The sequence below is a fragment of the Eubalaena glacialis genome, chromosome 17 (genome assembly GCF_028564815.1).
Source record: "Eubalaena glacialis isolate mEubGla1 chromosome 17, mEubGla1.1.hap2.+ XY, whole genome shotgun sequence".
Classification (NCBI taxonomy): domain Eukaryota; kingdom Metazoa; phylum Chordata; class Mammalia; order Artiodactyla; family Balaenidae; genus Eubalaena; species Eubalaena glacialis.
The window spans coordinates 63,377,678-63,398,982 of record NC_083732.1 but is presented as its reverse complement, the minus strand read 5'-3'; the positions used below and the strand labels follow the sequence as shown (position 1 = coordinate 63,398,982).

The 21,305-nt window shown below is 34.9% G+C and overlaps 2 protein-coding genes across 4 annotated transcripts in view; one reads left to right on the top strand and one right to left on the bottom strand.

Moving 5' to 3' along the window:
* Positions 1 to 21,305, top strand: part of CSMD3 (CUB and Sushi multiple domains 3) — a 1,197,799-nt gene that overhangs the window by 940,819 nt on the left and 235,675 nt on the right. For all 3 annotated transcript variants that reach the window (XM_061171997.1, XM_061171996.1, XM_061171995.1), the window contains one exon: positions 11,077 to 11,193. In XM_061171997.1, coding sequence (XP_061027980.1) covers positions 11,077 to 11,193 — 117 coding nt within the window. The remainder of the gene's footprint in view (positions 1 to 11,076; positions 11,194 to 21,305) is intronic.
* Positions 6,361 to 6,752, bottom strand: LOC133077265 (small ubiquitin-related modifier 2-like). Its single transcript, XM_061171981.1, has 2 exons — positions 6,600 to 6,752; positions 6,361 to 6,483 (listed from the first exon to the last, which is right to left on the bottom strand). The coding sequence occupies exons 1-2, from the start codon at positions 6,750 to 6,752 to the stop codon at positions 6,409 to 6,411; spliced, it is 228 nt and encodes a 75-aa protein (XP_061027964.1). The 3' UTR covers positions 6,361 to 6,408.

Genomic DNA, 21,305 nt, shown 5'->3' with positions numbered 1-21,305 from the left:
ATGCATATAGAGATTATCTAGTCTAATATACTAAGCCATTTAGCAATTGATTCATTTAAGTATGTGATATAACTAAAGCATGTAGATGAAAGATTCATGAAACAAGGCCTAGAGTTAAATTATTTTAAAGTATCATCAAATATCTGCCTTTAATCAGCTACACATAGGAATTTTGTTCACAGACATAATACACAAATTACTTGTCAGAACCATGTTCTACAAAGAAGTGTAATGCATTCTGCGCTGAAAAAAGTTAAGGTAGTATTGGGATAAAACCAAAGCACATTTTGTTTTCATATGATAGGAGGAAACGTATGCGAAAGGAAACGGGAAGGGAAGCTAATGTTATTGAGCACCTGCTAGTTTTCAGGCACTCTTACATACATTATCACTCCAGTTGGCCTCCTGCATGCTCCTTTGGAGAATCAGTAACATTGTTATTAATAAATCCCTGCTGGTTTGGATTCTGGAGCATACCATATATAGAGTTGCCCATGTGACAAGCAATTCAATTGCAAATCAATACCTGTAATTCAGAGCATATTTTCTTGTGACCACAGACTTGGAGCTCATATTTAAACCATTTTTATTTTCCATGCTTTCGGCATCTCAGTCACTACACCATGTCTCCAGATGGGTAGTCGCATGGCCTCTCATCATATTAAGATGCCCCCCTTCTCCACTACCATCTAGTCCATATTTAAGTCAGACCTCAAATATGCCTTCCTAATGTATTGCCAGTTTTTGCAGAAAAATAAGAAAAAAAATTTATACAGAAAGTTGAATCAACCCAGCAATTCTCTCCTTACAGATGAAGAAAGCAAAGCGTGTAACAGTAACTATTAGAAGTCATGGTGAGATTCAAATTGTATTAAGGTAATAGGACAAAAGATCTAAAGATAGCCAAATCTTTACTTCTATTGGGGAAACAAAAAGTCTGCTAACAAAGTTCATTCCACAAAACCTAGAAGATAAAGGGAGCAATTTTTTAATTGAATAAGCATATCTGGAATACAATTCACATTGCAGGCAATCTGTGAAAGATACCATAAAGACAAGACAGAATCTCACACAAATGTACACAGTAAAGAAAGAACAAATAACACTTCTTTTATCTCCTTGAGAGACAAATTGGTATACCTTTTCTCTTGCATACATTGTGAGTATACCTTGTAAGAACTCTGAGTTAATTTCAGAAGTATGTGTTTATAGTTTCAAAGGTCAGATGGCTGGAAGCCTTGACTGTAAAATGAAAAGATTGGTCTACTGTGTTTTCAAAGAGACACTGTAAAAGAGGGGAGAGGGAGATTATTGCTTCCCTTCCCTTTATTAAAACAGAAAATTTCATTTTATACTTTAACCAGTGAACCATTCATTCCAAGATTCCTGAGGGAGATATATACATAAAAGGTGACAAAACAGAGCTCTCTGAGCAACAGGGACGTTGGTTCCTAACCCCAAGACACATTGAGTGAGTTAGATTGAGCCACATGGGAGAGTTAGTGAGTAAATCTGAACCATATTTAGGCTATGGTTCTAAATAACTTCAAACATAAGTCAACTCTAAGACTAGGTATTTCTCCCAAAGTTCCAAACCTGAGTTTTAGGACCTTTCTGATGCTGGGAAGAATTTATCGGTCCTGTTAGGAAAGGAGACAAAAGAGCAGGAAAGAAAGGGTCCTCCAATGCAACTAATATTTTCCAGATCTTCTTAAGCCAAAGCAACAGTCTCTGAACCAGTCTTCCTTAAGAAAAAGAGTAGATAGAAAATCACAAGGACAGGTGGTTTGGGAGGAATCTAATTAGGATATTAGAGGTTCCTTTCGTGTGTGTGTGTGTGTGTGTGTGTGTGTGTGTACCCTGATGAAGCCTATGGACCTTAGAAACATCTTTTTAAATGCACAAAGTAAAATAAATCATGTAGGCTTGAAAGAAAAACCAATAATATTGAAATATAGTTATCAAAGTACATAAAATCTATAATTGAAAAAACACATTTTTGATGTAATAATATATGTACTTCTTAATTAATGCCTTAAATTAGAAGTTCCAGCAGCAAGACTCTAGTACCTACTATAATTTTTGGTAGTGATAAGCATAAACAATATTTTGAGGTATCTGCAACAATTATATATAATATTTAAAAATATGTGATTTGGCAACAAAGTCCCATTTACTTCTAATGCTAATGTAATTTGTTGCTTACATTTGAAATTAAAGGAAATGCTAAAATTAGTTAGGGTCTAATGAAAATATAGATATCTTTCCCTATCCAAATTTATGGAACAAGGGAAAGAAACCCCTGAATTATAAGAAAAGGGGGAAGTTGAGAGGATTTCTGCTCCCTTTCACTAGTACTGTTAGCTCTTGTCTCCCCCTGACTTCTAAAGGATAAAGAATCCAGAGAAGTAGAGGACCTCACCCACACTGACCATCAATAGCTGGGCACAGCAAAGCCACCCAACCCATGAGAATACAGCTGAATCGAAGTTGTAGGTTCCTCTTCCTTTGGGATAGAGTACTTTGCTCTTTATCCTTAGGGAAAATTAAGAGGAGAGGAAAATGAAAACCATGAGCTCCTCCTAGAGGGCAACAATGCCCTGGGTAGGGCCGCTAAAAGGCATCCCTGTCTCTCTCAAGGGAAAAGTTTTGGTAGAAACACCAGGAAAGTTCCTCCTGCCCTTTCTCTAAGTTTTGTATTCCTTCTGGGATTGATGAGGTTAGTTTATCTTCCTAAGGTGTTTATGAAAACCTCATTATATCGCCTCCAAGAGATTCTGGAGTAGGTCAGGAGAGTTTCTTAATTCATTTCATCTAAGACCACATCGTATGCCAGATGGAACAGACACCTCCTGTTTCAGTTCCAGTTTGAATTTTCTTCTCTTCAGTAAGAGAGGCTACTCAGTCAGTAAATAGTGAAGCTGGAATTCAAAACTACACCTTTCTGATTCCAAAGCTTTGGGTTTTATATTGCATTTGTTGTGCTACCCTAAACAAAGGGTTTGAAAAATCTATGAGTTTTACATGCTGTGCATTTAGTCAACAGCAAGATATTAATGTAATGTATATTTTATTCTTCCTAATATTCATGGTGTATATTTATTAGAAGTCCATTATATACACTACACTAGGCTCCAGAGTTATAAATAGTGTGCAAAAAAGACATGGAAACTTTGACGTAATCGATCATGGAGTCAAGAGATAGAAACAGACCTTAATCAAAGAGCCATACAAATATATATATAATTACAAGTTGTAATCAATGTCCTGAAACTAATTGATGAAATGCTGTATGATGGGGGCTCTGAGCTAGTCCGGAGACAGGGAAGAAACTTTCCTGAGAAAACAGCGTCTGTGAGAAGATCAGGTAGGAGTTAAAAAATTGTTACAGGTTTCTTTTTTTCTCTCTAAACTTACTTTATACTAAAATGTTAGCTGTCTTAAGTAATTTTTTAATAATAAAAGACTGCTATCACTAACAGTCAATGACAGAGAGAAATAAAGTAAGCAATGAAAAGGGATTGTAGTTTTAAAAATGCACTAATAATTTGATTAAAATCGTTTTAGGAACTTGCCTTCGCATACACAGTTTCCTACAAATCATTGATTAGTGATTTCTAGGGTCTTGGGAGTGGAGCAAATGGGGAGTGACTGCTAATTAGTATAGGAATTCTTTTGGGATGACAAAAATATTCTCAAATTAGATAGTGGGGTTGGTTACACAACTTTGTGAATATGCTAAAAAGATACTCAATTGTACACTTCGAAAGGGTGAATTTTATGGTATGTAAATTTTATCTCGATCTTGAAAATGAGGTTAAAAATTAGTGACATAGGTATCATAGATGAACTACCAACACCCATGAGACCATTAGTTTTAGTAGAATTTGTATATGGTAACATGGAAGATCTGTCAAAGGAACATATCTATTCATAGACTATTGTCACAGAATGAACTCTTCTTTTTCTAAGAACGTACTCTATGATGGAGAACACAGCTCATAGGGCACTGAAAGGTGAAGGGAATGTTTTCCTAGCCAGCAAAAGCAGATGAATGAGTCTAGGCAATTAGTGAGGTGAGGTGACAAGATAAAGAAGCTCATATTGTACTAAGTTGACTTACTGAGTCATTAAAATGGTTTATAAACCACTGATTATAACGTTAAGATGGATTTTTTTTTTAGTGTTAAACAGGAGTGCGGAATTAGAACACAAAATTAATTCACAAGTCATGAAGACTGATTTTTGCTCTTTTTCTTTTCAGTGAACAGATGAAACAATAGAAAACTCTATTTATCCTTAGCAATATTTTTCATTATCCTTAGCAATATTATCCTTAGTTTTCCAGATACATAATTTGAATGTGTCAAAGATAGTGCAGAGGAAAATGAAGAGTAAAATAAATGTGACTTAGAGTAATAGTTTATAATTTAAAGTAATATTTATTACCATTATGATAAAATAGCCTTATGGGAGGTTTATTATCTAAGGCAGATATACAAAATGAAGTTTGTTTACTTATAAAGGAAACGTGAAGAGGCACATGAAATGAATGGCTGAATAGTTAGGTATTTTTGCGAAGATGAAGGTTTTGAACAAAGAGAAAAAAGCAATAGTAATTTTAATCTTAAAGTCAATACTGAGAATAACAGCTGTCTGCATTATAAATTCATATCACAGAGGGTTATGAAAGTCCTTCTCTTAAAAAAAAAAAGACTCCATGAGAGATACAGCTTTCAGACTATACCAGGATTTATGATTTGTGATATTCAATTGGGCTATATCAGAGCATAGGTAATTTACTAGAAGTGGACCAGCACTTTTGTAAAGTACAGCAGTTCTTTCAACCTGAAGGAGTCACAGGCGACGTCTAGTAAATTATCTATTTAACATACCATATTGCTCTTTTGTGACCTGCAAGAATTCATCGCTTTTGAAAGTACCTAACTTGCTTTCAGAGAAAAATTTATACATTATATAATAATTTTCATTATAGAGTATATTTGATAATAAATTATACATTACACAAGTGAAAAGAGAGATTTGAAGTTGTGAGTAGCTTAAGGCTGCAGTGTATATAATATAAGTCTCTGGACATTTAAGAAGTACCTCTTCCATGTAAGTGATTTGAGATTCTTCTGTTCTTCCTACCTTCAGTGGGAAGGTATCTCAGTTCTTCTTCTTCAGTCCTCTTCCTCCATCCCACACACATGATCAAACCATAGGTGGGAAGTCCTTTTTATTGCACTAGCAGCCTTAACATTTAATTTCAGTCTCATCTGCTGATTTTCCTAGAGATAACCACATCTGTCTATTGTATCACCACATCATAGTTCAGGAGTAACACAAGTATACACCGTGTAGTTCCAGCATGGGCATATTTTACTTGTACAAATCAAACCATACAAATTCATCCAAAAGAAGATTTTTAAAAAAACAAACAGGAAAAGAGGGAACAAGGAAAATAATACAAAATTAAACTGCGTGGGTGATTTCGCTCCCTCAATGAGGGTATGCTACAGACTGATAAAATGTTAGCAAAGATTTGCTACTGTGAAATGGTAGGTGTGAGTTTGCCATTCCCTCAGTGGAACTCAGTGTCGATGTGACTGGCTCTCAGATTGTAAAAATCTTATGATTAAATATATTTCTAATGTTTAAAGATACATATCTTACACATAATAGTGTCTCTAAATATAAAGCAACAATGATTCCTGGTAATCAGAGAAACAGCAAAGATTTCAATCCCAGAAAGAAAAAAAAAAATAAGCTTACATGGATTTATTGGGAGGGTATATCTTCTTTTTTTCCATTTTAAACAGGAAGTTTATTTAAACAGCAAGACGCTTGACTTGAAGGGAAAACTATCTAGGATTTATTTATTTTAGAGTAATTTATCCCTACTTAAAGACAAATTGCCATACATGTAACAGCTACATACAAAAAAGTTATAAAATTTTCCTTGATTTTACAATGATATGTGAAAAACATTAAAATTCTCCAATCAAGCAAGGTATGCAAGGATTTTTGTGTTGTTCTTTTTTTTTTTTAAACAGTGAGAGCAAAATAACTTACTGGAATATAAAGATAAGAACTGAATGAGCATGCCACTAATGGAGAAAAGGGGGTATTTTCACAGAACCAGTATTTTTCTCCATACCAACTCCATTTGATGCTGATCAAAACATACCATTGGCCATTTAGTTTAAAAAAATGCAATATGCTTGTGCACATATATCAGTTACTTTTTAGGTACAATAAAGGAATGGGGGTGGGGAAAATGAAAGAGTAGAGAAAACTATACTGTAGTGGTCAGGATGTGGTGGAACCTAATTGTGGTTTTCTAATTTAGAATGTCTTCTTGGTCTGGAGAAACAGAATTCTGGAGTAAAGTAGCAGGTTCACTTTTTAGTAGACACCTCCTGTCTGCTGCCAGAACACATCAATTGTATCTTCATCCTCCATTTCCAACCATGAAAAGTTCTTTCTAAAAACTGGTAATTTTGAATATAAAACAACCTTGGGCACCTGTGCAGATGTGTCTGTTTCACTGATTGGCTGCCCATCAAATCAGAATCTGATCTGCCTCATTGACAAACCCTGTGTTCACAGTAGGCTTTCATTAGTTTACTAAGTGGCATATGCCTCTTACTCTTAAACTGCACCACAGAACCATCCTGCGCCTCCACCTTCAAATTAATATGATCATTGTTCTCAGTCTTGACTCCTTCCTTGGGCTTTTTGTTGGCCATGGCGAGCGCCGGAGTCTCTTCAGCTGCCGCTTCACAAAAGAGGTACCAGGTCTGCACGGAACGAGCACACGAGCAGCACCAGGAGAGGGTATATCTTGATTGTCTTGGATTCAAGTCAATTTATGGGGTAATTTCAACCAAGTGAAATGTGTGTGTTATGTGCTGACTGTGGAACACCATTTTGTAGTAGCATGGTCTTGGCAAGCGTAGTTCATTTAATCGTCCAACAGACCTTTATGGAGAATATACTGTGTATCCGAACTGTTCTAGGAAGAGAAAAGAAACATTATAAGACTTATTATGTGTTAGAAAAATCACTAGCCGTGGTAAGAACTTGTGGGGATGCGTGGAACTAGGAGTCTGTTGAAAGAGCCCATATGGAAACTGTTGGGAGTCTGGTTTGCAGCAGTTACAGTGGCAGAGGAGAGAGAGAGGCTGAAAAGCTACCGGAGAGTACGAGCAACAAATCAGTGATATATCGAACTCTAAGAGTCAGGGAGAAAGTGTCAAGAATACGGCATTTTGCCTGAAAAAGAAAAATATATATATAAATATATATATATATGTGTGTGTGTGGATGAATCTCTTTGTCTACATCTGAAACTAACACAACACTGTAAATTCACTCTACCTCAAGAAAAAATTGTTACAAAAAAGAATAATGGCATTTTATAATAGGCTAAGTTTGACATTTTAAGTGTTTAAAATACTTAGGCTTTATATGTATACATAAAACACAATTCTTTAGTGCTGTGAAATCATAATTACAGCAAACAATATAAATGTTAGGATTATTGTCAAAGCGATAGCACATTTTAGAATTAGCAGTTTGGCATTTCGGAAAGTATGTTCTGAGGAACATTGGTCCTGTGAGATGAAAGAGAGCCTCCATGATCAAATAAATTTGTAAGAACAAGTATGACATTCCCCAAACCTTACTAAAGTCTCAGTTAAGTCTCATAGCATAGAACTCTATTTATTTTACCCATGTATTTCCTAAACTTACTTAATCACAGAACCATTTCTTCTCATAATACATGTGTTCTACAAAAATGCTATTAAAATAGAGATTTAAGAGTAGTCATATGTATCACATAAGTTATAATCAAGAACAGGTGAGTTCTTATGTTTTGCATTACAATGGATATAGGCTGTTTAGAAAAACATAGCCAGTTTGACAAAAGGCCCACAGGTATGAGTCAAATGGCAAAAATAAGCATAGAATTAAAAGTTCTGTCTTGATTTTATCTTCTACTGATTGTTAATAGAGCCAGAAAGGTAACGGCTGACCTCTTCTGTACTAGCCAATAAAATGAAATTAAAACAGGAAGAAAGAATACAGAAAGCTTCTAGGAACCAACATTACAAGAATTAGTAAAGCTGGCCTGGCTTAGTCATTATTCCATTTAGATTTTTATAAACATAAAACAGATTACAGTATATCTGTACCTCACAGCATAGTGAATTTTCCCTTATTTACATACTGCATAAAATATTGTCAGTCACCACAATATTCAACATAATTGACTATAAATTAGGCCATGCTGTAAGTACTGACCAGAAAAAATGTAAAATTATTGCTACCAGCACAAATAACAAAATCTAACATAATATTAGTTACCATAAAGACCTGTGATTATACTGCAACCTTGTATATATTCATTAGTGGTTAAAAAACTTTATATTTTTTCATATTTATAAATGAGATTTTTAACAAGAGCCATCCCAAAAGTCCATTATGCAAAATAAAATATTCAAAACATATTGAGGCTATCAGATGCATAGTAATGTAGAATGGCAGAATGTTCATGACTAAGTCACAAAGTTGAACTTGAGTTAGAAGCTCTCATTTCTATTCATTCTTTCAAAATATAAAAATAAGAGCTTTTGTCACGTACATTCAAAGTATTGTCATTTTGGAGCACCTTAAAATCAGAAAGAAAATTAACATAAAACATGCTGCTTATTCTTGAGTGATTCTCTCATCAGTACTATTATCAGCTGAATAAAGTTATCAGTGCTGAAATAAGAATACACCTGACTAATCTCAAACACTAATGAGCGATGAGAGCAGTGCTTCTTTGGTTATTATCATCATTGTCAATTTGTTGTTCTAGGGAGTTCTAATTTTACTATGTTTAATTCTAACTATTTATTACCATTTTATAGAACATTAAAAGGAAAAAAGGTAGAACATTCATTAGCCACCCAACTCAGTACAACTTACTGCTTGCTTTGTATGTGTGTGTTTTAAATATATTGCTCTATCTTTAAACTTTGGCCAGAAATCCATCAAAAGTTTTGAACTTTTCAAACTGTCATGACTCTTCTCAAGCCACCTAACACACCACTGCATTCAACTCTCTTTAAAAGGAAATCAGGCATTAACTCCAATAAATTCCCAGCATAAAACCTAAACCTATGTATTTTCAGTCTTCTTCAGCTCTTTTTCTCAAGTCACAGAGGACTGTCATTAATGCTTTCTAAACTTAATCACTCCAGTTTAGTTTTTGATCTTTCCCAAGCCTCTAAGTCAGTGCTCCAGATGTTCCCTCTTTAATGACTCTGTCCTCCCTGTTAAAACAACAGTAACAAAAAGTCATTCAGCTTTGCATCTTCCCCCAACTACTCCCTACATTCGCCTTCTGTTTATGGTTAAGATTCTGATTACTTTTGTATCTCTTTATAAACCACTTATTCTTCATCCAACTACAATCTAGCTACCTCTCTCTACTCTAGTTCAAGGGTTAGCAACTTTTTCTGTACAGAGCCAGATGACATTTTGGGTTTTGCTGACCACATATGTCTCTGTGATGTATTCTGATTTATTTTTTTCTTTTGTTTTAAATTCTTTAAAAATGTGAAAACTGCCTTTGGTACAGGCTGGATTTGGTTTGCTGGCTGTAATTTGCAGAAAGCGGCTCTGGTTAAAACTACTGTATCAATAATACCAAAAAGTTCCTTTCTGATGTTTGAAGGGAATCCTCCCTACACAAATTCAAGGCGAATTAAGTGATAAGCTGAGGGAAGGCAGACCATCAGCTTTAATATTGATAAAAGCTGAAGAACAGTAACAGTGGGCTTCCTGTGCAGCTGCAGGTCCCTCCCAACGACCATGGCCACCCCCTCAACAGAGTCACCCTTAAATAGGCTGTAGAGGAGACCACAAGCTGCTTTACGGGCAGGATGGCTCCCAACCAGAAGTAAAGTTTCTGTCCTGGGCTCACCCATCAAGAAGCTCATTCCATCTCCATGGGGTAAGGGGTGGAGCCAGCAGGCCTGCAAGCCTAGGCAAAATCCCGCCTGGGGGAAACCAGAGGCATAGAGAAGTAGGTCCCTGCTACCTAATACTCTAGACCACCAAGCCACCTCAGACTCCTTTTTCATTTATTACCACTTTGCAACACAATGGTTTTGAACACTTTCTTTTCATTGAAACTTTCCTCCCCATTGGCTCCCAAGAGACTAAATTCCTTGTAGCCACCCTCTCACTAATACTACTTTGGCATTCTCTGACCTCCTCTTTGGGAGATCTCATTCATTTAAATAATATCAACTATCATCTTTTGCTTTTGATACCTATAACTCCTTTAGTAGCCCAGATCTTTCTCTGTGTTCCAGAACTACAAATCCCAAAGCATCCGCCTATCTTGTGAAAAACAGAACAACTATCTACAAATTTTCCAGAAACATTGGTTTCACCCTCATCTTTTTTAGGAACATAGCACATTTGGGGCTGAGGTAGCAATAATGTCTCTCTTATGCACCATCAGCAACTCTTCTGATTTACATGTAAACCATAAGCAGATAGAGATTGGTGAGAGAATATTTTACTTAGATGAGTGGATGAATGTGTTTGTACAGCCATCCCTGTCCTGTGTATAGAAGTACCTCAGTTGGTGGTAGCATAATCAAGGTTGATTTTGAGTAGAGTTTCAAAGCCTGGTGGTGAGTAAAACAATTTCCCACTGCATGTGTAATTTCTCATCATTATAAAAGAGATGATTATCTTTACACTTTTATCATAAATGAAAGCAGGCCACCATTATTACCTTTAGAGATAGATGGCACCATTGCAACGTTATCATATTACTTTGTTTCTGAGAAGAGTAAATCTGAATACTTAAAAAGAAGCTTTCTATTGCATGTGCACAATTTTTGATTTTTAAAATATTTGACAGTGGGGACCTTGTTAAAAGATGGAAATAAATGATATTCCTTAAAATCCAGTAGCCATAATTTTTATAGCACGAAAATAGTCATAGTATGAATTTTTAAATGTTTTTCTAACAATAATATTTTTTTAACATTTTTTTATTTCCAGCACCTTGTGGAAGTCGTTCAACAGGTTCAGAAGGCACTGTTCTATCACCAAACTATCCAAAAAATTACAGTGTGGGACATAATTGTGTTTATTCTATAGCAGTTCCTAAGGAGTTTGGTAAGTAAGATACATCTCATCATGTAGGGTATCATTCCAGACATGCTTTATTTTCACTATATGCTATTCAAAATGTTAGTTGTTTTTTAATGAAAATATTTACTATTCATAAAGTACTTGGCAATTTTTTTAGATAGTAGTTTTGTAATAATAAAATTTTGAGGTTATTTTACTCATTTTGAATTTACAGTCAAGTGCACAGGTGAACAACAATATAAAAATGAAAACAGGATTGTTTTTAATTTTTAAAAATAAGTACATCCAGTAACCTTGCAAGTGCCTTCATATTGGAATTTCATAAAATGGGAAATTACCAGAGCATAAAGCAAAGTCTGCTCTGCAAAATATGCATAAAATCAAATATAGAACAGTTATAATAATGACAATAATATGTACAAAACAATCGTATCAGTTTTATACTTTATTAACACATTTCCAGAAAGAAAAGATTTTGGTTTTAGGCATCTAGTTTCTGGGACAGCAAGGGATATAAAAAGACAACAAAGGACATTTCAGCTAATCTTGTCAACCTGACAGTCTGTTCTGCATTGGCACTGAGAAGACGATGTGTCCTTTGCTGCCTTCACATCTCCCTGATCACAAGTCTTAGAAGTCACTCACCTGGCTTCTAAAGGTTTTGGATCTGAAATCTAGCTGGATCTAACCCAGGTTTAGCTCTCTTTATGGATGGATAGGCAAAGGAAATTTAGTGAGCAGTAAACTGTTGGAGAGAGGCTGAAAGTTTAGACTTCTAGAATTTAGATTTACAGCATTGTGTTACATGGTAAAGCATTTGCTGTGAAATGAATGTCTGAGTCAGGATGACAAAATATTGTAGCAGAAGGACATAGATTTGATCATATCAAGATTCTTGGATCACGTATTGACTTAATGTTTCTGCTGATGTATAAAATAAGCTGATGCTTCCAGTCCAATTGCTTATAATGAGATATTACCTATATATGCTCTATATGTCCTCCTTTTCTCTCTTCTGAAACAAGTCCAAGATCCTCAACTTACTCAAAAGAACATTGTCGTCAGAAGGGAAGCACTAAACCTTTTATTTTAACCTTAAAATAGAATTGATGATGTTAGCATTAGCAAGGTATCTATTTCTTTTCTACAAACTATTTCTTCTTCTTAGCATATTGATCGGTTACATCAGAGTTGAGTTCTTTAATTGTGAAGAGAACAACAGTTTAGAAGGAAAAACGTCATCTGCTTAATCATGTTTATTTTGTTTTATTTTATTGCCTTTTGTGCCCAAGAGAGTCCTTCCCTTGCTAGAGGCCCCAGCTGCCAAAAGTATTACATGGTTGATGACAGAATCCTAGCAATGCTAATCCAGAAGACTGCGTGGCTATCTGAGTCCTCTTTGGAAACCATTAATTTGTTCTTTTATACTCTGTTCTTGGGATGTCATGCAATCAAAGGAATGAAAAGGAAGAAAATCAGGCATTTCCTTTTCTGACACATAAACATTTAGTCACCTGGAGGTATTTTACAGTAGCCTATGCATGTATGCATGTATGTTCAAAAAGAGAAGAAAAAAGTACTGATTAAAATAAAATTAAATTAATAGATTCCTAATGAATGGAATCTTTATTTTAGCAGAGTTAATGTAAGTTAAATTTAATTATCTTATTATGAAATAATGCAACTAATAATTGGTGGTTTTTAACACTAATTTTTTTTTTAAACAAGTCCTTTTGGATTATCTGTGGGTAAAATCAAATGCACTTTGATTTATTAGTAAGGAAACTGATTTTGTTTTTATAAATGTTGCATCATTCTTTATTTCAAACTACTCATAGAGTCAAACAGACTGAATTCTAATTTCAGCTTGTCACACCTTAGCTATATATCTTTGGACAAGTTACATAATCTTTTTTGAGACTCAGTTTCTTTATTTGTAAAGCAGGGATCATTATGTCTATGGAGCAGAGCTGTTGTTAGTAGTAAATGGAAAAAATATATATATATATGTATATATGATATCTTACATAGTTCATACTATTGGGTTTAAGAATGCCAGCTTTGGAGTCAGATTTCTGGATTCAGAACACAACTCAGTTTACCCTTTTTCATTGGAGTAATTACATCATCTGCCTGAGTCTTACTTTTCTTATCTCTGAAATAGAGGTGCTAAATGTCTATTTCTTAGGGTTATTTGATAATTAAATAAAAAATATGTAAGTGATTGGTATAATAACATATAGTAAGTCATACACACACAAGTGCACATACAGACACACTTTTTTTTTTTTCAGACACACTTTTTTTCTGTTCACATTCATAGGTACTCCCATCGCCCCCAAAAGATGAAATAAAGTGACCTGGATTACTGGATTGCCCTAGGGTCTTAAGAGTAGCATGGCTAAAAATAAAACATTTATATTATGTAATTAAAGCATGAAAACAAATATTTTGTGCTTTATATCTCCAGTGACTATCCAACCACCTATTGATCACTTAAAATTTTCTGGGAGCAGAGTAGAGGAATTAAAAACTACTGATCATCATAGATTTCTTCCTGTCCTACCTTTACGTCTTTAATGTGAGATAATCAAGCAATAGTTACTGGATCTCTGCAGATCAAATTTCTATTTTGCTTTTTCTTCCTCTCATTCTCTCTTTGCCATAATTTCCCTCTATTGCCACTTTGAGTTATGTTTTATGACTTTTTGGTATCACTTCATAGCCTATCACTTCTCACTTTTTCCCTTTTCTTGTCATTTATCCCAAATTATAATCATTTCTTCTTCCATATCTTTTATATGCTGACACTCTTAGAATTTAATTTTTAAAATCATTTAGAATAATATCTGTCAATACACTCAGTTCATATATTGGGATTGCAGTTTTTTACAAGGCTTAAGGTTCTAAAGTCATTATGTAAGGAGAAAATCACATCTAATCAACATTACCCATGAAATACCTTAAAACAACCATAGAAGATCATCTACATGGTTTTTTGTAAGCCATATTATTTCAATAATTCTAACAGGACATTTTTCCTCCAGTGTTAGAAAGACAACAGTTTCTTCAGATAATACCAGATGAGCTAGTTTGGTTTCTTACAGGTCATTTAGTACCAAATTACTTTCATTTATTTATTTTTGCCCAGTGTAGATTTGAATTCATATCAATTAAATGTGCACATAACGTGACTCTACTAGTTGATTTAGTGAATCCTATTTTGTCGGTGAATTCCTATCTTTCAGTTTTTCTAGATAAGAGAATCATCAATTGATAATGCTTTCATCAGCATCATTGGATTTCATTTCAACTTCAGATATTAGGGTTACTTTGGTAATACTCATTCTGCAGGATTCAAGTTGTTTTAAATACTTAGAAAAATAACAATTATGGATCAGTTATTGATATTTTGCTGTCTTTCTTCTAACAATTAAACTATTTCACTTGGATTTTTTTGTTTTAAAAATACCCTACTTGGGACTTCCCTGGCAGTCCAGTGGTTAAGACTCTGCACTTCCACTGCAGGGGGCACGGGTTTGATCCCTGGTTGGGGAACTAAGATCCCACATGCCACACGACGTGCCCCAAAACAAAAAATGCCCTACTTTATCTATTAATCAAATAAGTTTTAATTTTCCTTCATCTTTCAATTTTAAATTATAAGTTGTTTCCCCTGATGGTTTGGTTACTAAAGTTCTTCATACATTAATTTTAAGTGCCAAAAACATGGCAGACAAATTTTATTATTTTGAATTTGGTATAGGTAAGATGCTTTAGAATATAAGAAAACTGTTGACATTGTTAGAGGGAAAATATTTTTATTAATATTGTGTATTCATACTTATAGTGTAGGGGCCAAAATCATATTGCAGGGAGGGGGTGGTTAGTAAAATTGGGAAAAATGTTGTGAACTTCTATTTCAATAATCTTGGCTGAGATAAAACAGAAAGAGTTAGGGTGATAGCTAAAGTAGCATACTAGTCGGAGGCTAATGTTTGTTTTTGTCTGTTTTCTCTTAGGGTAGAAGATAATGGAGTTTTTATTTTAAAGCTCAAGAGAACGATAGTGGGGGGGGGCAAAATTGAAGATTTTAGATGGACCAATTGGTAAAGCAAGATCCTTGAAGCAATGTAAGGAGATGGGATTTTAAAAACCTGGAGGTCCTCTTTAAACTATAATTCAGGAGAAATGATTCCTAATTAGTATCGTACCTGAATTAGTTTCACATGGAATATTGCCTTGTGAAATTATCATCACTTTCTGATCTCCCTCCCCTTTTCCCCTTCTATCACCCGCTCTTTACATTACGGGGAGTATCTGTAAAAGAAATATATTAGTGTCCTAGGGCTGCCATAACAAAGTACCACAAATTTAGTGGCTTAAAACAACAGAGATTTATTCTCTCACAGTTCTGGAGGCTAGGCCCCTGAAATCAAGGTATCAGTAGCATGACACTCCCTCTGCAGACCCTAGGGAAGAGTCCTTCCTTGCTTCTTCCTAGCTTTAATGGCTCCCAGCAATCCTTGAAGTTCTGTGGTTTGTAGCTGCATCACTCTGGTCTCAGGCTCTGTATTTACAAGAACTTTTTCCCTGTTTGTGTGTCTCCTTTGTTTTTATATGTATCTCTGTCCTCTTATAGAGACACCAGTGTAGGATTTAGGGCCCACCCTAATCCATGATCTCATCTTAATCTTAGTTACATCTGTAGAGATCCTGTTTCCAAATACAATGACATTCTGAGCCTCTGGGTGGACATGAATATTGGGGGGACACTATTCAACACACTACAGAGACTAGACTATATTACCACAGTTTTATGTAGAAAATCCTAACATGAATTACTCTATAAACTGTGTATCAAAAATTAATTGTGTAGAATGTAAACTAACATTCAGATTTCTTGGAGAATTCCAACATGTAAATCACCTTGAGGAAATCCAAGGATAGTCTGTGGTGACTTAACTTTGTGTTTAGCCTTCCAGATAGTCTCACCTCCTAAAAGACCCATTCTGAATGCATATTTGTTAAGATACAGAGCTTACTCTTTCCCAAGATTAGCTTTCACAGTGGGATCTTGGAAGTGTGCATGAAAACCACTTCAGGTTTTCCTTCTTAGATTTCCCAGTTAAGATGCCCTCTCTCATATCTTTTGTTCTTGGTGTAGACTCTTGGTTGAATAGGTTTCAAAGTCATGAATCCCTAAATCACAGAGTTATTGTCAGTCTAGTCTACTCTGTACAAGGGACATAGAGTTACTAAAACCTTTTGTGTATTGCTGTGGGAGAGGATTTTTGTTTTGTTTTATCTTTAAATTAGCTGTCATCATCTTAAACTTTTCTCCCAATTCCACATATTTTATATTTGTTTCTTATTCGCAACCATTTTCTATCCTATCTCCCACTGTAGTATTTTTCCTCCAGTCAATCAAGAAACATCTTTCCCTGTGACATTGCCTACAATATAGGGTTATAGTTTTTTTTTTAATTAATTTCAAACTTTATTGTAATATTATATTAAAACTGATCATGATGTGTTAACAACTATCTCATTAATTCTTATTATAGTCATTAAATTTAGTACTTCCTTTCCATCTTATAGACTTAGGAAATCACATAATGATTGTAAAATGCAATTTATTTTTACAATATATCTTTCACATTTCTGTGTAAACTATTATTCTATGAAAAGTAGTCTTTAAAAATTTATGTCGCCTTAGAATTTAGAAGGAAAAAGCAAAATGGATTGAAACTAAGATGCACACACACTATATATAAATGTATATATGTGTGTATACATATGTATATATGGACTTTTCAAGGTGCACCAATATAGTTATGACCTGCATATGGAAGGTTAACTGACTAGTCTCATCTTTTATGTTAAAACTGATAGCCTTTCTTTTGCTCTGTGTATATTCTCCTTTAAAACTCAGGCATATATTTGACCATTTGCCTTTTTTTAAACTTTTATTGGCATATAGTTGATTTACAATGTTGTGATAGTTTCAGGTGTACAGCAAAGTGATTCAGTTATACGTATATATATTCATTCTTTTTCAGATTCTTTTCCCATATAGGTTATTTCAGAATATTGAGTAGAGTTCCCTGTGATATACAGTAGGTCCTTGTTGGCTATCTATTTTATATGAGTAGTGTGTATATGTTAATCCCAAGCTCCTAATTTTTCCCTCCCCCACGTTTCCCCTTTGGTAACCATAACTTTGTTTTCAAAATCTGTGAGTCTGTTTCTGTTTTGTAAATAAATTAATTTATATCATTTTTAAAATTAGATTCCACATATGAGTGATATCATATGATATTTGTCTTTCTCTGTTTGACTTACTTCACTTAGAATGATAATCTCTAGGTCCATCCATGATGCTGCAAATGGCATTATTTCATTCTTTTTTCATGGCTGAGTAATATTCTGTTGTATATATGTACCAAATCTTTATCCATTTCTCCGTCGATGGACATTTAGGTTGCTTCCGTGTCCTGGCTATTGTAAATAGTGCTGCAATGAACATTAGGGTGCATGTATCTTTTTGAATTATGGTTTTCTCCAGATATATGCCCAGGAGTGGGATTGCTGGATCATATGGTAGCTCTATTTTTAGATTTTTAAGGAACCTCCATACTGTTCTCCATAGTGGCTGTACCAATTTACATTCCCACCAACAGTGTAGAAGGGCTCCCTTTTCTCCACACCCTCTCCAGCATTTATTGTTTGCAGATTTTTTTGATGATGGCCATTCTGACCGGGGTGAGGTGATACCTCATTGTAGTTCTGATTTGCATTTCTCTAATAATTAGTGATGTTGAGCATCTTTTCATGTGCTTTTTGGCCATCTGTATGTCTTTTTTGGAGAAACGTCCTTTTAGATGTTATGCCCATTTTTTGATTGGGTTGTTTGTTTTTTTGACATAGACCTGCATGAGCTGTTTGTATATTTTGGAGATTAATCCCTTGTCGTTGACCATTTGCCTTCTGATCTTATATTTAGGTGTTTTCAAATGACCTATTTTATTCAGCATTGTTTACATAGTTTATGTTTTTGTTACCTGTCTTTATACTTAATTCAGTAATTTATTGTCATTAATTTTCCCCATATTTTAGTAACAAATTGTTTTGAGATTCTTTTTATAGTCTCATTAAGTCACTAAATCATTTTATTGGCATTCTGTTTTTTCCTGGTGTGAAGTTTTCAGTAATGAATGAACTCTTACAGTCATTCAAGGCTGTTTATATTTTATATTTAAAGTGTATGACACTTTATTTTTTAACAATACAGTTGCATCAAAAATTCAATGATTAATCTTTTCTAAATATTGAATTTACATATCTAACAATGACAAATTATGTTCACAAAATGTGTGTTTATTCGATATTTATATTTGCTCTTTATCATCACTTGTTAGATACAGAGCAATTGAAAAGAAAAGGGAGCTCTTTTACTCTTAAAATTGATGATTGTGTTAATGTCAATATGCAGAAATGACTGTCAATTGTGTGCCTGTAAGAAAGGAAACTCTTATTTTTTTTGAGCCTAATATTTTAGGGTAAGGAAAATGTAATTATCATATGTATTTATAATCATATTATTTAGTTATTTGGTTAATATTTCTATAATTAGATTTGAAGCCATGTTTGGTCACCAGATAGAACAGGATCCCCCATTCAGATTTGGTTCAGATGTCAAGACTCATGATACCACACAAGACCAAGAGGGTACAAAAGGATGTATTACTCATATAATGAGGCTTTCTGAGAAGAGCAGGGCAGTAACCAAGACTGGATCCAAGCAGATCCAAAATTGCTTAAGGGAGCAAAGAAAGCTGACTGGCTTTGGGTTTTATAGGGGTGGTGTTGGAGTGAAAGCCCCTACATGATGGTCAGGGCTTGTGAGGTTTGAACTTCCCAAAGGTTGTAAAGGAGAGTGCACACAGGCTTTCTTGTCAGCTTGCCCCAGATATCAGGCAAAAGGGAAACGGGGGGATGGAGGAGAGCTTTAAACTTGTTAGCAGTTAAAGATCAAAGATGATCGCCTTCATCACAATTCACTATTAGTGTTTGCTTTAGTGAAATGTGCCATATTTGAACTTGTTTAAAGCCACAATGGCAATTTGTGAGGCCTGCATCCATTTACTAAAGGAGATGAAAATTCACTGACTACCTTGTTCCAGAGCTGAGCAATATGGTGAGAAGTGAAATGAGTGCCTTGATCACTATCAATAACGATTAGAACTCTGTAAAGGACATGGAGTGTCTTGGTGAGGCCTTGTATTGTGGCTTTATTTTTTATTTTTTAATTTTTAAAAAAAATCTTCATTGGAGTATAATTGATTTACAATGGTGTGTTAGTTTCTACGTTATAACAAAGTGAATCAGCTGTATATATACATATACATATATCCCCATATCTCCTCACTCTTGCATCTCCCTCCCACCCTCTATATCCCACCCCACTAGGTGGTCAAAAAGCACCGAGCTGATCTCGATGTGCTATGTGGCTGCTTCCCACTAGCTATCTATTTTACATTTGGTAGTGTATATATGTCCATGCCACTCTCTCACTTTGTCCCAGCTTACCCATCCCCCTCCCCGTGTCCTCAAGTCCATTCTCTAGTAGGTCTATGTCTTTATTCCCTTCTTGCCCCTAGGTTCTTCATGACCTTTTTTTTTTTAGATTCCATATATATGTGTTAGCATACGGTATTTGTTTTTCTCTTTCTGACTTACTTCACTCTGATGACAGACTATAGGTCTATCCACCTCACTACAAATAACTCAATTTCATTTCTTTTTATGGCTGAGTAATATTCCACTGTATATATGTGCCACATCTTTTTTTTTTTTTTTTAAACATCTTTATTGAAGTATAATTGCTTTACAATGGTGTGTTAGTTTCTGCTTTATAACAAAGTGAATCAGTTATACATATACATATGTTCCCATATCTCTTCCCTCTTGCATCTCCCTCCCTCCCACCCTCCCCATCCCACCCCTCTAGGTGGTCACAAAGCACCGAGCTGATCTCCCTGTGCTATGCGGCTGCTTCCCACTAGCTATCTGTTGTACATCTGGTAGTGTATATATGTCCATGACACTCTCTCACCCTGTCACATCTCACCCTTCCCCCTCCCCATATCCTCAAGTCCATTCTCTAGTAGGTCTGTGTCTTTATTCCCGTCTTGCCACTAGGTTCTTCATGGCCTTTTTTTTTTTTTCCTTAGATTCCATATATATGTGTTAGCATACTGTATTTGTTTTTCTCTTTCTGACTTACTTCACTCTGTATGACAGACTCTAACTCCATCCACCTCATTACAAATACCTCAATTTCGTTTCTTTTTATGGCTGAGTAATATTCCATTGTATATATGTGCCACATCTTCTTTATCCATTCATCCGATGATGGACACTTAGGTTGCTTCCAGGTCCTGGCTATTGTAAATAGAGCTGCAGTGAACATTGTGGTACATGACTCTTTTTGAATTATGGTTTTCTCAGGGTAGATGCCCAGTAGTGGGATTGCTGGGTCATATGGTAGTTCTATTTTTAGTTTTTTAAGGAACCTCCATACTGCTCTCCATAGTGGCTGTATCAATTTACATTCCCACCAACAGTGCAAGAGGGTTCCCTTTTCTCCACACCCTCTCCAGCATTTATTGTTTGTAGATTTTTGGATGATGGCCATTCTGAGCGGTGTGAGATGATATCTCATTGTAGTTTTGATTTTCATTTCTCTAATGATTAATGATGTTGAGCATTCTTTCATGTGTTTGTTGGCAATCTGTATATCTTCTTTGGAGAAATGTTTATTTAGCTCTTCTGCCCATTTTTGGATTAGGTTGTTTGTTTTCTTCCTATTGAGCTTCATGAGCTGCTTGTAAATTTTGGAGATTAATCCTTTGTCAGTTGCTTCATTTGCAAATATTTTCTCCCATTCTGAGGGTTGTCTTTTGGTCTTGTTTATGGTTTCCTTTGCTGTGCAATAGCTTTTAAGATTCTTTAGGTCCCATTTGTTTATTTTTGTTTTTATTTCCATTTCTCTAGGAGGTGGGTCAAAAAGGATCTTGCTGTGGTTTCTGTCATAGAGTGTTCTGCCTATGTTTTCCTCTAAGAGTTTTATA

Bases quoted from the DNA above. Each gene is read 5' to 3' on its own strand.
- LOC133077265 (XM_061171981.1), bottom strand. From the start codon at position 6,752: ATGGCCAACAAAAAGCCCAAGGAAGGAGTCAAGACTGAGAACAATGAT. The intron at 6,484-6,599 runs GTTTGTCAATGA...GTTTTTAGAAAG, and splicing joins AAGCCTACTGTGAACACAGG to AACTTTTCATGGTTGGAAAT.